At 47.8% G+C, this 15,859-nt stretch overlaps 1 protein-coding gene across 1 annotated transcript in view; it reads right to left on the reverse strand.

Annotated features, from left to right (window-relative positions):
* SORL1 (sortilin-related receptor, L(DLR class) A repeats containing) overlaps positions 1 to 15,859 on the reverse strand; it is a 145,385-nt gene that overhangs the window by 8,664 nt on the left and 120,862 nt on the right. Inside the window, exons 36-41 of the mRNA XM_015421578.1 lie at positions 14,330 to 14,412; positions 5,522 to 5,618; positions 3,886 to 4,070; positions 2,563 to 2,682; positions 1,816 to 1,980; positions 1,302 to 1,476 (exon numbers count right to left, since the gene is read on the reverse strand). Coding sequence (XP_015277064.1) covers positions 1,302 to 1,476; positions 1,816 to 1,980; positions 2,563 to 2,682; positions 3,886 to 4,070; positions 5,522 to 5,618; positions 14,330 to 14,412 — 825 coding nt within the window. The remainder of the gene's footprint in view (positions 1 to 1,301; positions 1,477 to 1,815; positions 1,981 to 2,562; positions 2,683 to 3,885; positions 4,071 to 5,521; positions 5,619 to 14,329; positions 14,413 to 15,859) is intronic.

Raw genomic sequence — 15,859 nt, forward strand, 5'->3', positions numbered from 1 at the left:
TGCTCTGACTGAGGGCTGCTGGGAGCAGGGGGTGAGGCTTGCTGCATGTGCCCACCCCCTGGGCTCTTTACTGCCGGAGCGCCGCTCCTGTGCGCTCCTGCAGGAAATGACCCCTGGTGTAAGGGCAGCCTCATGCTAGGTTTTTTGTAACTGTTTTCTGTAAGCCCTTCCACCCTGTCATGGGTCCTGGCTCCGCTGAGGCTGACTATTCCTCAGCCGGGGAAGAGGCACGGAGCAACCCAGCCTCCTCGGGAGTCAGCCCAGAAGAGGAACCGTTACTAGCACCTGAGGGAGAAGAGGCCCCGGCGGCTGCACAGGAGGGGCAGCAAGGCGAAGAGCCTGAGGTGCAGTCGGAGGAAGAGCCCGGTCCAGAGCCTGGCCCAGCACCCCAAGTTGGAGACAGCTCAAGGCCAGAGTCCCCACCCTAGCTCACCCGAATGTCCCAGACATAGGGCACGCCAGCGGCTGGATGTACAAGAGAGAAGGAGGAGGGCCAGACTCCAGCTGTTGCGAAGGCAACGTGAGGGGCTGTGAGTCTTTGCAGACTGACTCCCAGGGAAGGGAGGCTCCGTCATAAGCAACCAACCTCACCTGCCCCAGTGCGGATGCAACCGTGCGTTCTTGGGCCTTGTCCCAGCTGCCGGCCTCCGCTCCTTGCTCCTGAAAACTCTGACTGATTTCCTGGCATTCTGACCCTCGGCTCTGTTTCTCAGCTTGCTTTTGGACTGTGTATCCAGCTTTCAGGGAAGTGTATCTGTGGCGACCGGCCAAACCCAGCATACACCCAAAATTCCTCAGCTGGGGCTTGGTTGAGGACTTTTGACAGGGACCACGTTTGGTTCTCCACATGTTTTTGAGGCCTCCAGGTTGGATGACAGCTCCTCCTGTTCCCAGTACTGGCAACAGGAAGAGTCAGCGTCCCGCTCAGAATCCTCAAAAGTCGGCAGGGACGCATCCTGAAGTCTGGCCAACAAGCAGCCATGCGGAAAACGACGGAGCCAAGCCAGAAGATGTCTATACTGGGCAGTGATGGCGCGTGCAATTAAAAATGAATGTATGTTGTCTTCCCTATCCCCTACAAACATTGTTAGTCCCTTGTCTATACTGAGTAACTGTATATCGCTTTGAGCCCACTGGGGAAAGCGATTAATAAATGGAAAGTATCATCATCATCATCATCATCATCATCATCATCATCATCTATGGCCCTTGAGCTGAAAGATTTGCCCGTCTCCATTTGTGAGGCTTTTCTGCAATGGACATCTCCCCCCTCCCCATGTCACCCGATGTCACAGGCTTACCTGTGCTAACCTTCAAGCTAGCTTCTTTGCTCATGTTTACAAGCTGGACGATGATGTGGTATTTCCCCCCCGGCTCCAGCTTCTTGATGGTATACTCCACGGTGCTGTTTCGTGTTTTCACCTTGTAGTTCCTGTCTGTTTTTCTTATTAAATCTTTCACTGAAACAGCATACAGCTAAGAAAAGCAAATAAATAAATAAGTGTGTGTATATCTATCTATCTATCTATCTATCTATCTATCTATCTATCTATCTATCTATCTATCCACCAATCAGCTTCCATATGCAAAAGACCAGGTTGTCGCAGCAGTTGTGGTGTGGGCGGGACCCGGGCTTTGCCTTCTGATTGGTGGCGATATATGCTGAGGAGCAGTGCCATCAGCCATACACTAAGGGAGTGCATTTTAGAATTAGAACTTTGGCACCCACTATTCAATTATATATAAGGAGAGAAAGCTATGACTGTGCTTTTCAGCCCAAAAAAATCCATGCTCGAAACTGCCTGATAATCTTACCAAATCTTGGTCGGGAGAATCATAAGGCGACTCCCATTTAATGACAGCAAACGTTTTCCCCGTGTGCACGGTGTGGAGGTGTCGTGGAGGGAGGCGATTGTCAGGAATCATCTTCACAACGATGTAGTCAGAAGGGGGTCCTTGGTATGGAGACACCACTCGTACCTTGAGAGGGACACAGAGGGGTAGCCATGTTAGTCTGTCTGTAGCAGCAGGAGAGAGCAAGAGTCTGGTAGCACCTTAAAGGTAAAGGTTCCCTTGCTCGAAAGCCAGCCGAGTCCGACTCTAGGGTTGCGGTGCTCATCTCTGTTTCAAAGCCGAAGAGCCAGCGCTGTCCGAGGACGTTTCCGTGGTCATGTGGCCGGCATGACTAAACACCAAGGCGCACGGAACGCTGTTACCTTCCCACTGAAGTGGTACCTATTTATCTTCTTGCATTTTCTTGCTTTCCAACTGCTAGGTTGGCAGGAGCTGGGGACAGAGACGGGAGCTCACTCTGTCATGCGGCACACTTGGGTCTCGAAAAGTGAAAAGATGGAAGGCATCAGCAAGCCATCCCCAGCAGATCCCGGGGGGGATAAAGGGAGGCATAATTTCTGTGGCACCGCAGGGCACGGACTGAGGGGGGAAAACAAAGGCACCTGCCCCAAGGAACTTACAACACAAGTATGTGATCAAATCAAGAGACAATAGCCTACGCCGTCTTTGTCTGGGGGAAGGGAGGAAAATTAAAAGTAACACTCCTACCAAAAACAAATATTGCTCATCTCTGTTGACAATGACAGTGATGTTGTGTAGCGTGGTGTTAGCACTCCTGGGGTTCCGGTACAACTCTAGGAAAGATGTGGCATAGAAGACACCGTACACCTGCCAAGAACAGAAAGCAAGAGGGAAATGAAAACTTATTGTTATGCTTAGTTTTTATTTATACCCTGCTTATCTCCCTAAGAGGGACCCAAAGTGGCTCGCCACATTATTCTCCCCTCTTCCATCTTATCCTTGTAACAACCAACTTAGGAAGTAGTTTAGGCTGAGACTGTCCAGGGTTTCCCAGTGAGGTTCTATAGCAGAGTGGAGATTCGAACCTGGTTCACCCAGATCCTAGGGGGTTTCCACACAGGGATGGGATTGTGTGGTTTTCTGGTTGCCAGTGCAGCTGCTCAGAAGAGCAAAGATGAACACTTATTAACAGCAGGAGGTTTGTAACCTTTGAGAGCCACAGATTCCATTTGAGATATGAGCTGTGCCTACATTACTGTGGGAATTGGGTTCCATTTTCAGCCGTACAACTGTAGAAGATTGCTTTGAAACGTCTGGAAGGACGCTTTCGGCTGTTAGAAGTTTACTTGTGCTTTGGGACATCCTCTGCCTTTTTTGTGGACTTTTGAGGTCTTTTGGACACTATTATATTCAAAGGATATAGAGGAGTCTCTTGTTGGATATTTTCCACGATCATCAAATTGGTATTTTGAATCTGCAAACAGTGTTTTTGAATTGTGACCACCAATTATAGTGTATCTTCAATTTATTGTTATTGTATCGCAACAGACGGATCTCTACTGTTTACTTGTGAAAGTTGTGTATCTTTTGATGGTCTACCCTTGCCGTTTATATTTTTGCGTAAGAGCAAAGAGGCAACAAGGCCTCCAGATGGTGGGTTTCTCCACAGTTTTTCTGCCCCAGGTTCCCAGTAGTGGCCATCCCCCCCTTCCCTGGGTGACTGGGGCATTTGCAGGTGGGTTGTTTTTTTTTTTAAATCACTACTAGAATCACATTATATCAACACAGTATAACAGTAAGTGTAACAGGTTCTCTGAATTCCCAGCTTTCTTTCTTTTCTTTTCTTTTTAAAGTAAGTCTCTAGTCTCTTCCATTGCAGGGAGATGTCTTTTCCCTTATTTAAGAGCATCACTTATTATCATAAGCCTTTTTTTTTACAATGAAGAAACCTTAACAACTGAATCTCTGGCATCCTTCCCACACAATTATGTTACCACGAACATCACGTAACAGAACGAAAATTTGTCTTTTGCAAGTTTCGCAATGGGAAGACCAGAAAAGAATCCTTACCACGTTCCTCGGGCCAGTCCAGTTACACTCAACAGCCGTCTGATTGACAGGCTTGGCTTTCAGACTGGGAGCGGGTGGTCTTGTACCGCTGGTCATCACATGTGCAAAAGACAGAGGACTGTCACCCAGTTCGGTCTTGGCCCAAGCCGAAATCTCGTACGGCGTCTGAGCAGTCAAGTTACTCACTAAAAATGAAGAAAATTTTTGGGCTAAATAGGGATGCCTGGAACTCCCTTCCCCCAAATGTTTTGTTATGCATCCCCCCAGCAAGAATTCTTTGTGCTTATTTTAAATACAAGACAAACTGTTCTATTAGGAAACTTCAAAGATATCACATGAATTATTGTATTGCTTCATAGCTGTAGCTCTCAAAGTGGTGTACAAAACAAAATACAGACTAAAAATACATATCGGTCATTTAAAAAAGTCTACTGAGATCAGTACAAACAATAAAACTGACAAACAATGCAATCAACAGAGCAATAACAGCAACAATAAGCACTAACAGCAGCAGCAGTAAACTTCTAAAATGAGATACAGCGTCTCAAATAATATATAATAAATACATTACAAAAAGCCACTGATAAATTGAATTGACAAAAGCAGAAAAAATTCTGGAGCAGATAATGGGTTAGATAAAAATGCTGGCAGCAGATAAAACAATCAAAACAGCAGTATAAAGTCGATCTGGTGGCTGTTTCCCTCAAATGATAGTTTTAAATGCCATATTAAATGCCAAATACCAAGAGAATAAAAACAAATTAAGTGGTCAGTTGATATGCCACTAGAATTGCCTACCTTAAGGTGGGACCTGGAGATCTTCTGGAATTACAACTGATTTCCAGACTACAGAGATAACTTCCCCTGGAGAAAATGGCTACTATGGCATTATACTCTGCCGAGGTCACTCTGTTCCCCAAACCGTGCCCTCCCCAGGCTCCACTCCAGGAAATTCTGAACCTGGAGTTGGCAACTTTATATGCCACTGATACATCCTACTCAGGTGGCCACTCTTCAAGGTCTCAAGCAGAAGTCTGTTTTAACTCAGTTGCCTGAATTTCTTTTTCACTAGCGAGTGGAGTGATTTCAGATGCCGAATGACAACAGCAGGCAAATGACAATAGCAGGTGAATGACAATAACAGGTGTGATTGCATGAGGTGTGATATGCAGAGGGGTAAGTAGATGTGGAGAAATCAGTATTGGTGATGAGTCAGGAAACCTAGGTCTCGATTCAGTCCAGGAGGATGCACTGTCTTGAGCTTTATTATCAGTTGCAATTCAGCAGTCTCTCTTTCTAATCTCCCTTTGAAAATCCTTTGTAAGAGAACTGCTACTCTTAGGGCAGCAACTGCATGACCTGGAAGGTTAAAATGTTTTTGAAAGTTGTGGTTTCTAATGTCACAGATATTGTGAGGACGTTCTCCCTGGTTTTTGAAAGTTGTGGTTTCTAATGTCAGACTTATGTTCATTTGTTCTTTGTCATACGGTCTTGTGCCAACTTAGAAATACGTGACTCCGCCAGCAAAATGTCTCAGCAAAGCTCTCCCGAAACCCAGGCTCTCACACCTTTTCAGACAACGACATCTTACATGGGTTGCTCTTAGCTAAAAGGTTATTCCGTCGAAAAGACTCACCTGTTTGTACAGACTTCCCCCCCTCTATGTACAACATTCTCTTTTCTTGTCTGTGTGTGTCGAAGGTCCAGAAAATGTTCACGACGTAACCATACACCTGTCAGCCAATAGCACAGAAATAATATTAATAGCAATGACAACAATAGTGCTAAGCCACTAAAAAAAAAAGAGAGTAAGAAGAGATGAGCCCTGCCCACAGATATTGTGAGGAGAGACAGGGCACAGAAGGAAGGAAGGGAAAGGGAGAGGCAGAAATTAGAGGTCAAAACCTTGATAGGAGAGGGACGTTCTCAGGGAACGGCAAGGGAAGAGGCACGGGCGTGAGAGAACAGGAGCGGCAAGAGAAAAAGGATGGCAGAACAAAATGCAAGTCGATCCAAAGTTTAGCTGAGACCATTTCCACAGCAGTGAAATTCCCCGTATTGACATTTTTAAAACTGTGCATTATGTGAAATTTTCCACAGTAGATTTTTTCTTATCCAGCGCAAACCCCAAGTTTTCTCCTTACCCCACGTTTTTGGGGACTCGCTAAAACTGGGGATTCCAAAAATGCGGGGTACGGAGAAGAAAACTTGGGTTTGCGCCGGGTGAGGAAAAATCTACTGTGCAGAATGTCACATTAACGGGCAGTTTTTAAAACATCAACGCGGGGAATTTCACTACCGCAGAAATGGTCTTAGAGGGAAGTATTAACAGCTGAGGCAACAAGGAGGCCAAAAACGAGGAAGAAGAAGAAAGACAGGTTGCTTACCTGTAACTGGTGATCTTCGAGTGGTCATCTGTGCATTCACACCCTTGGGAATACTGCGCCTGCGCTGAACCTTCTCGGTACCGGTAGCTAGCAAAAGGGATTTTCGCGCCTCTCCCAGGTCACGCGCCGGCTCCACTGCGCATGACCAAGGAGGGGCACGCAGATCCCGCCAGTTCCTTCTGACCGCCGCCCAACAGCCTTCAAAGAAACAAGATGAAGGGCCGAGAGCAGAGGGGAAGGAGGGCGGGTGGTGTGAATGCACAGATGACCACTCGAAGATCACCAGTTACAGGTAAGCAACCTGTCTATCTTCTTCGTGGTCTCTGTGCATCACACCCTTGGGAGAATAGCAAGCAATAACTCTTACCTGGAGGAGGGGCCGAGGCCCTACACCTGCGCCGTCTGCAAAATAGACCGACCCAACGCCACACGACGAGTAGACCGGACATCCAGGGCATAATGCTTCACGAAGGTGAGCGGAGTAGCCCAAGTCGCAGCGTTGCAGATGTCCTCCAATGGCATCCCTCTCAGGAAAGCTGTGGAAGCCGCCACCGCCCTTGTAGAGTGGGCGCGAAGTTGACCTGGAAGAGGTCTCTTAGCCAAAGCGTAACATAGCTTGATTACTTCCACAATCCACCTGGACAGCGTCTGGGAAGAGATCTTCTTCCCTAGGGAGGGCATACTGTGAGCAACAAACAAGGCTGGAGACTGACGAAAAGACTTGGTCCTGCCCAAATAGAACAGCAACGCCCTCTTAACATCCAGAGAGTGCAATTTCCGTTCCTCTTCATTGGCAGGAGACGGGAAAAATGACGGCAAAACTATATCTGAACGTAGATGAAACTCCGAAACGACTTTCGGTAAGAAGGAGATGTCCAAAGACAACGACACCCCATGAGGGGAAAAAATCAAGTATGGTGGATCACACCTTAAAGCAGACAACTCACTGACTCGACGAGCAGAAGTAATGGCCACCAGAAACGCAGTCTTGAGCGATAACAACTTTAGAGAGCAAGTGGCCAGTGGTTCGAAGGGTTTTCCCATCAAAAACCGCAAAACTAAAGCCAAATCCCAGGCCGGAGTCGGAGAACGACGGGGAGGGTACAGGCGAATAAGACCTTTACAAAACTGTTTCGTCTGAGGATGCGAGAAAACTGAAAACCCATCAATAGATGGATGAAAAGCTGACACCGCAGCTAAATACACCTTAACTGAAGAAAAACTGAGTCCCAAGTCCATTCTGGACAAAATAAACGCAAAAATAGACCTCAAATCCACTGGCGGAGGAGGTAAATTGGAAGAACTCAAGTACTGTAGGAATAAATCCCACTTCTTTGCGTAAGACGTCCTAGTAGACAGTTTACGACAATTCAACAGGACCTCATTGATACGGTCATCCATCACTGAAAGCGTATTTCCCATAGAGTCAACTTGAGACTCAGAGGATCGTAGTGAAGGACCTGGCCTTCCTGAGCTTGGAGGAGATCCAACTCCTGCGGGAAGTGTACGAAGGATCCCTTGGCTAACCGCAGCAGTGTCGGAAACCACACCTGCCGAGGCCACCAGGGGGCTACCAGGAGACAATGGGGCTTGTCCTGTTGTATTTTCACAAGCACCCTGTGGAGCAGCGGAATCGGAGGAAATAGGTATAGAAAGTCGTGAGCCCACGACATCAACAGACCGTCCCCCATTGACAGAGGGTCCAACCCCGCTCTGGAGCAAAACCTGGGACACTTCTTGTTCAATCGAGTTGCAAAAACATCGATGTGGGGATGTCCCAGATGTTGAAAAAGAGGAAGGAGATACTTTGAGTTCAACTCCCATTCGTGGTCCGATGCTCCCCCTCTGCTCAGGAAATCCGCTTGTTGGTTCAAAGTTCCTGGCAGATGGGCAGCTTGGAGAGTGATGTTCCAATGAAGGCACTCTTCCCATATGTCCATAGCTAGCCTGCAAAGGGACCTGGACACGGTCCCGCCCTGGCGATTGATATAAGCCATCGCAGTTGTGTTGTCCGTAAAAATCAACACAGCTTTTCCTACAACCTGTCTGAGTAAGGATCTGAGGGCAAATTTTACGGCCAGCAGTTCCAGATAGTTGATATGATGACTCTTCCAAAGGGGTTGCCATGGAGCACCCACACAAGTGTCGTCTGTATGAGCACCCCAACCCCACAGGGAGGCATCTGTGGTGATGGACATTACGGGAACGATCGGTTGGAACGGTGCACCCGCCAACAGATTGGTGTCCACGAGCCACCACTGCAGGGAGACGAGGACCTGCGGAGGCACTACCAGTTGAAGGCTCGGAGGATGGATGGAAGGGCGAAATTTCTTTAGAAACCACAGCTGCAACGGGCGCATGCGAAGGCGTGCATATTCGATCACGGAAGTGGTGGCTGCCATGAGACCCAAGATCCGCTGAATGTGGACCGCTGATGTCACGTTGGACTGGAACAAACGTTGAATTTCCAGACGAATGGTATCTGCCCGTTGGCGAGGAAGGTACGCCCGAGTGGCTAGGGAGTCTATGACAGCTCCTATGAACTGCACGCGAGTTGCAGGTTGCAGCATGGATTTCTGTAAATTCACCAGAATTCCAAGGGAGGATAGGACCGACAATGTGATGGTGATGTGCTGAAGGAGACATTCTCTTGAATCTGCCACCATCAACCAGTCGTCTATATACGGAAAGATCTGAATGCCCTGAAGGCGAAGATGAGCGACGACAACCACCATTACCTTCGTAAAAACCCTGGGGGCGGTAGAGAGCCCGAATGGAAGGGCTTTGAATTGGTAATGGTCCTCCCCGACTGCGAATCTGAGGAACTTTCTGTGACGAGGATGGATGGAGACGTGAAAATAAGCGTCTTTGAGATCTAAAGTGACCATCCAAGTCCCTGGAGACAGGAGTGGTAAAATGCTTTGCAACGTGGTCATGCGAAACTTTCTGTAAATGATGAACCGATTGAGAAAACGAAGGTCCATGATTGGACGAAGTCCTCCGTCCTTCTTGGGGACCGTGAAATATTTGGAATAAATCCCGCGGCAACAATCCGCCATCGGGACTTTCTCTATAGCGTTTTTTTGTGTCAGCGATTGTACCTCCTGTAGCAGGGCAGGAGACGCCGGGGTTCTGATAAAACGGGAGATTTTGGGAGTCAGAGAAAACTCTATGAGATAGCCATCTCTTATTATAGAGTGCACCCATTTGTCCGTAGAAATGGCGAGCCATGCGTGCAGGAAGGGTGCAAGGCGAGTCTGAGCAGTAAGGTTGAAGTCAAAGTCCCTGTTTGGGATTCTTAGGGAATTTCGACTTATAGGCACCGGACGATTGTCCCTTATTTTTCGGGGGAAAAGACCGTGACTGAGAGGGAGGTCTTTGCCATTGATCCGTAGGTGATTTGTTGTACGGTTGCCTGGTCGACCAAGGTTGCCTAGGCCACTGCTTGGATTTCGAGTATTTGGTCGTGGGGGAGATCCCCAAACTCTTGGACGTCTTGATACTCTTATCCATTTCCTGCAGAACCGTGTCAGTGGTGGAGCTAAACAATCCAGAACCTTCAAAGGGAAGGTCTTCCACCGAGGATCTGGTGTCATATGGCAATGATGAAGAGCGGAGCCAGGCATGTCTGCGTAACGCTACAGAGGTTGCTAGAGTCTTACTAGCGGATTCCAGGGAATGCTTGGCAGCACTAATTTGGTGTCTAGCCAAGACCATCCCTTCATTCTGAATCCTTTTAATCTGAGGTTGGCACTCTTTGGGCACGTGCGGGAGGAAATCATTCAAACGCTTCCATAAATTGAATTGATAACGGCCCATGCAGGCGGCATAGTTCGCCGTTTTAATGCCCATTGCACCGACAGTGTAGAATTTTCTACCAACCGAATCCAACTTTTTTCCTTCTTTGTCTGATGGAGTAGAGTGGCTCGCTTTTCCTTTCGTGGACGAGGAAACGACCAAAGAATTGGGCTTAGGATGTGTGTATAAAAACTCAGCCCCTGATTCCTGGACCTTGTACATGTGATCCAGACGCTTATTAGAGACATTAATGGAGGCTGGACGAGTCCAAAAGTCCTTGGTAGTTTGCAAGAGAACTTTTGTCATTGGTAGAGCCACGGAGGGCGAAGTGTTAGAGTGCATAATGTCAAAAACGTTATCATCCACAAAACTGGCAACGAGAGTAGGAGTCATAGATAGATCTAATGCCATGCGTTGAATAAAATCTCCATAAGACTTAACATCCTCTGATGGAGAAATAGGTAAATCCGCTTCCACATCTTGCGAGGTGGGCTGTGCATCTACATCCTCGATATGTTCAGAAAAGCCATCTGAATCGGAGGATACATTGGATGGTTCTGGAGATGATTCGAGTAATTCAGGTTGAGACGGTGCCGGTGTGTTAATCGGGGGCACAACCGGGTCTGGTGGATGCGTCGGTATCGACTGCTTCGATACCGATGGTCGATCTTGAAAGCGCGAAATGCGGGATGACACCGACTGACGATCCCATTCAGGTGGGGGTGGTATCGGGAGTGCCCAAGGGTATGGGTATCGATTCCCGTACAAATAATGCCATTGCCTCTCATCCCAAGTCAGGGGAGGAGAAGTTGGTCGGTGCCGATCCTCGACTCCACGTTCTGGGGAGGCATGAGAGGATTGACGGCTCGACATATCAGATTGCGACTGATTTGTCTGTTGAGTAAGGTCGATGTCGAGATCCGAACCGATCGGGTGAGGTTCTTGCGTGGGATCTCGACCCTGACTAGCCGAAACCTTATGGACTTTGGGTTTGTCCGTTTTAGGTTTCTTCGACTGCTGTGAGTCTTTGCCCTGCTTCCGGATCTTGGAAGGTACGGGGTGGTCCTTTATCGGCGTCGATCGTTTCGGTGCCGAAGCATCGATTGCGACCGTCGACGTCGATGATCCCGGAACGGGAGGACAAGTGTCCGCAGCCAAGGTGGACATCGAGGCGTGCCCGGACGTGTCCAACGGTGAAGAGGACTGTGGAGATAGTGCCTTCTCCATCAGGGCCAAGTGTAGACGAGCTGCCCTGTTTTTTCTCGTCTGGTTCGAAAACTTTCGGCAATGTCTGCACTTAGAGACACAGTGCGACTCCCCTAAACAAACGAGGCAAAGCGAGTGCCCGTCGGTGGGGGATATTTTAAGGCCGCAAGTCCTACACCGTTTGAAACAACCCCACCGCGGGGCCATAGGCCAGCGGGAGGGGAACGTAAATAAAGAACAAACACCGAAAGAAAAATGCTAACTACAAAAATAAAGAAAAAGAAACTAACTAAACGTAAGTTTAGCAAAAAAAGTTTGGTACTTAGCAGACCGAGGCAGAAGGCGTCCTACCAGCGCGGCGGTCAGAAGAGAACTGGCGGGATCTGCGTGCCCCTCCTTGGTCATGCGCAGTGGAGCCGGCGCGTGACCTGGGAGAGGCGCGAAAATCCCTTTTGCTAGCTATCGGTACCGAGAAGGTCAGCGCAGGCGCAGAGTATCCCAAGGGTGTGATGCACAGAGACCACGAAGAAGATATGTTGATTAGCAGAAACATGGGCTGACAATTTTTATTAGGGAATATAGAAGAAGGATGCACTGAAGTCATGGTCCAAATTAGGCACCTAAGAGGCAGATATTTACCCTTTTAAAAGATTTTGTTTAGTTTGATCCGGGCCATAGGCCAGCGGGAGGTGAACGTAAATAAAGAACAAACACCGAAAGAAAAATGCTAACTACAAAAATAAAGAAAGAGAAACTAACTAAACGCAAGTTTAGCAAAAAAAGTTTGGTACTTAGCAGACCGAGGCAGAAGGCGTCCTACCAGCGCGGCGGTCAGAAGAGAACTGGCGGGATCTGCGTGCCCCTCCTTGGTCATGCGCAGTGGAGCCGGCGCGTGACCTGGGAGAGGCGCGAAAATCCCTTTTGCTAGCTACCGGTACCGAGAAGGTTCAGCGCAGGCGCAGTATTCCCAAGGGTGTGATGCACAGAGACCACGAAGAAGATGAGGAAGAGGAGGAGGAGGAAGAGGAGATTGGATTTATACCCCACCCTTCACTCGGAGTCTCAGAGCGTCTTACAAACTCCTTTCCCTTCCCCTCCCCACAACAGACTCCCTGTGAAGTAGATGGGGCCGAGGGAGCTCTGAGAGAACTGCTCTTGTCAGAACTATGGCTTGCCCAAGGTCATCCAGCAGCTGCAAGTGGAGGAGTGGGGAATCAAACCCGGTTCTCCCAGATTAGAGTCCACGCACTTAACCACTACACCAAACTGAGAGGATGGGGCCAAAGCCTGGAAAGATTCTTTTTTTTTCAAAAAAGCAGAAGCTTAAATGGAAACCAGTAAGGAAATGCAAGCAAGTGAAAGGTGCGTAACCGATGAGAAACATGAGCACGACAGGATGCCGAGAAAACCAAAGAAGCATCAGAATTAGGAACTGAGGAATGATGATGAAGCTGAGAGAGAGTCAATGGGAAGAGGAACCAAGCCAGAAAAGGATCAGAGGAGAAACACTTCACAGGGCAGAAAGTGAGTCAACTTTAGAAATATTAAAAAGCAAAAAAACAGCAAGTCTGGGCAGGGCCTTGAATCGAAGGAGCCTGCAAGGACAAGAAGAATGTGTTGAACTCCTTGGGCTTTTCTGTTTGCTTGTTTCTGCTTTAACGCTGGGATCTGATGGTTCTTCTAAAGCTCCCCGCAGACGAAGGAAAATATCTGCACGTTTTCAAGACTGGGAAGAGCCGGCCTGGAAATGCAATTTGACTCTCTTCCTCCTCCGAGGCTGGAACAGTATTCCCCATACGGCAACCCCGTTTGTCTAAAAAGAGGGCCTGGTTCCAAAGCACACAGCTATCGTTCATGAACTCGTGCCACAGAAACATAAATTAGCACTGCTGAGTAAATTAAAAGTAATATAACAGGGCAGAACGCCAGGCTTTGCCTTTGATGCCAGGGAAACTTCTTATCAGATATAATAATAATAATACTATCAGATATACTAGATTCCAGAACCAGGTGTTTACACTCTCGTTTAAGGTTATTACAGATATTTTTTTTTACCCAGGGGCTGCCAACTCTCTGGTTTTTATAAACAAAACTACAGGGCTGGGCCCCACACGTGCAAGGGTTCCGGGAATGCAGATTTTTCTCACTTCCCTGTCCTACCAGGGGTCACCCGTGACCCTTGAAAACCCTACGCCCAGGGTCAAAGGAGTTGTGCTATAGGAGCTGTAGGGAACGGAGCAAAATTAGCTCCCTCCTCCTTTCCTTTATGGATACACACGGGGCTCTTTTTGTAGCAGGAACTCCTTTGCATATTAGGCCACACACCCCTAATGTAGCCAATCCTCCAAGAGCTTACAGAGCTCTTCTTACAGGGGCTACTGTAAGCTCTTGGAGGATTGGCTACATCAGGGGTGTGTGGCCTAATATGCAAAGGAGTTCCTGCTACAAAAAGAGGCCACTACACACAAGATTTCGAAAGGGAAAAAAAAAAAGAAGAAGAAGATACTTGACCAACCGGACTACATCAATAGTAATAACGGGAACTAATGAGTATAAATAAATAATGAATATTCCTGAGACCCAAACGCTCTACATTAGGAAGCTCCCTTGTTCTTTCTTTATTAATTCAATAATTCAAATATTTATATGCAGACCTTCCCGCTGACCCCAGCAGCTCTTGCATTTGCGATTCGTAGGATTCAGCTCAAAGCAATTGCATGTAAGATTTTGTAGGGCGTTCGAAAAATGAAACTTTTCCAATGCTCGGGTTTTATATGGTAGGTCACTGACGCAATATCGTTCCTTGGGTACTTGGCTTGATTTGGGTCGTTTCAAAGGGCAGCCGTGCTGGTCTGCGGTAGAACTGCTGGACTGGAGTCCAGTAGGACCGTGGAAACCAACAAGGTTTTCGGGGTGTGAACGTGGTGTGAACGTTCGAGACCGCGAATCTCTCGAAAGCTCACACCTCAAAAATCTTGCTGATCTCCAAGTTGCCACTGGACTCAAATCCATCTTATTTGGGTTTCCACACAGTCACAAACATATCATGCTACCTGCATATCCGCTTCCATTTTTAGGGTGAAAGTTATGGAATCTTCATTGTAACCCTCAACGTGGACCGTCGGTGGTGGAATCACTGAGATGGAAAAGAAAGAAAGAGAAAAGGCATCAGCCCCATGACTGAGAACGCTGAACGACTGCAGTGAAGGTAGATCAAGATGGGTAGCCATTAGGGCTGCCAAGCCAATGGAATCTTCATTGTAACCCTCAACGTGGACCGTCGGTGGTGGAATCACTGAGATGGAAAAGAAAGAAAGAGAAAAGGCATCAGCCCCATGACTGAGAACGCTGAACGACTGCAGTGAAGGTAGATCAAGATGGGTAGCCATTAGGGCTGCCAAGCCACGGCGGGGGATCCGTGCGTCTTCACAGGATCCCTGCCGCGGGGAACAGCGATACGCGTTCCACCGCCGTCGCCAGGATGTGACGCGTAGCGACGGCGGTGCAACGCGTATCGCTGTCCCCCGCAACAGGGATCCTGTGAAGACGCACGGATCCCCCGCCGCGGCTTGGCAGCCCTAGTAGCCATGTTAGTCTGCCGGTAGCATCAGGAAAGAGCAAGAGTCCAGTAGCACCTTAAAGACTAACAAAATATGTGGCAGGGGAGGAGCTTTTGGGAGTCACTGCTCACTTCTTCTTCATGAGCAGTGACTTATGAAAGCTCAAACCCTTCCACAAATTATATTAGTATTTAAGATGCTGCTCTTTTCTACTGCACTGAAGACTTCCATAGCAAATTTTCTTGCTAATTCACTCTGTGTAACTGTCCATTGTTGACCATAGCACACTCTGCTAATTCACTCTGTGTAACTGTCATTGTTGACCATAGCACAAATATGCCCAAGGACACCGGGCTAAAATTAGTGGGTTGTGAGCTGTAAAAATTGGCCTCAGCAGTATCACTACAGTGGAGTTTCTCCCCACCTTTTCTTTTAAAGAACAGGAGCCTGGCGTACACAATATATCAGCTGTTCCTGAACCACGGTTAAATGACTGGGGGGGAAACACCATGGGATCGATCTCACGAGACAGACCAAGAGTCGCTGTTTTCATTCATTCTCGGAAGAAGAATAGTATCGAAACAATAGAGCATTCCGGAGACCATCGTCAACACATCATTTATTGCCTTGTATATTTATATAATTTTCTGCACACATTTTTGTACAATTTTGTGATTATTACTGGAATATTATCTAGCGCAGTTACCTCACGGTTTCTTTCTTCTTTTTGCAGTCTGTTCTGTGACTGTGACCATCATTTTTGAGCCCTTGAGTTACACTGAATCACACCATGTGTCCATTACAGTCAGTATTATCCATTTAAACGTTTGACCCGAAAATGGCCTCCGTGAGATCCTGAACTCATCTAAACGCTAAAACAAGTGACCGTTTAAATGTCGGTTTTCTAAACGCGGTGGCAGAGCTCTGCCTATGCGCGCACCGCCAACGCATTAAAAAAAATGGTGGACGAAAAGCGAAAGCCTCGGGCAGCTTTTGAGCGGGGGAGGGGGTTTAAACTGGAAG

Source organism: Gekko japonicus, unplaced genomic scaffold (genome assembly GCF_001447785.1).
Source record: "Gekko japonicus isolate JY-2015 unplaced genomic scaffold, Gekko_japonicus_V1.1 scaffold1542, whole genome shotgun sequence".
In the NCBI taxonomy this organism is placed as follows: domain Eukaryota; kingdom Metazoa; phylum Chordata; class Lepidosauria; order Squamata; family Gekkonidae; genus Gekko; species Gekko japonicus.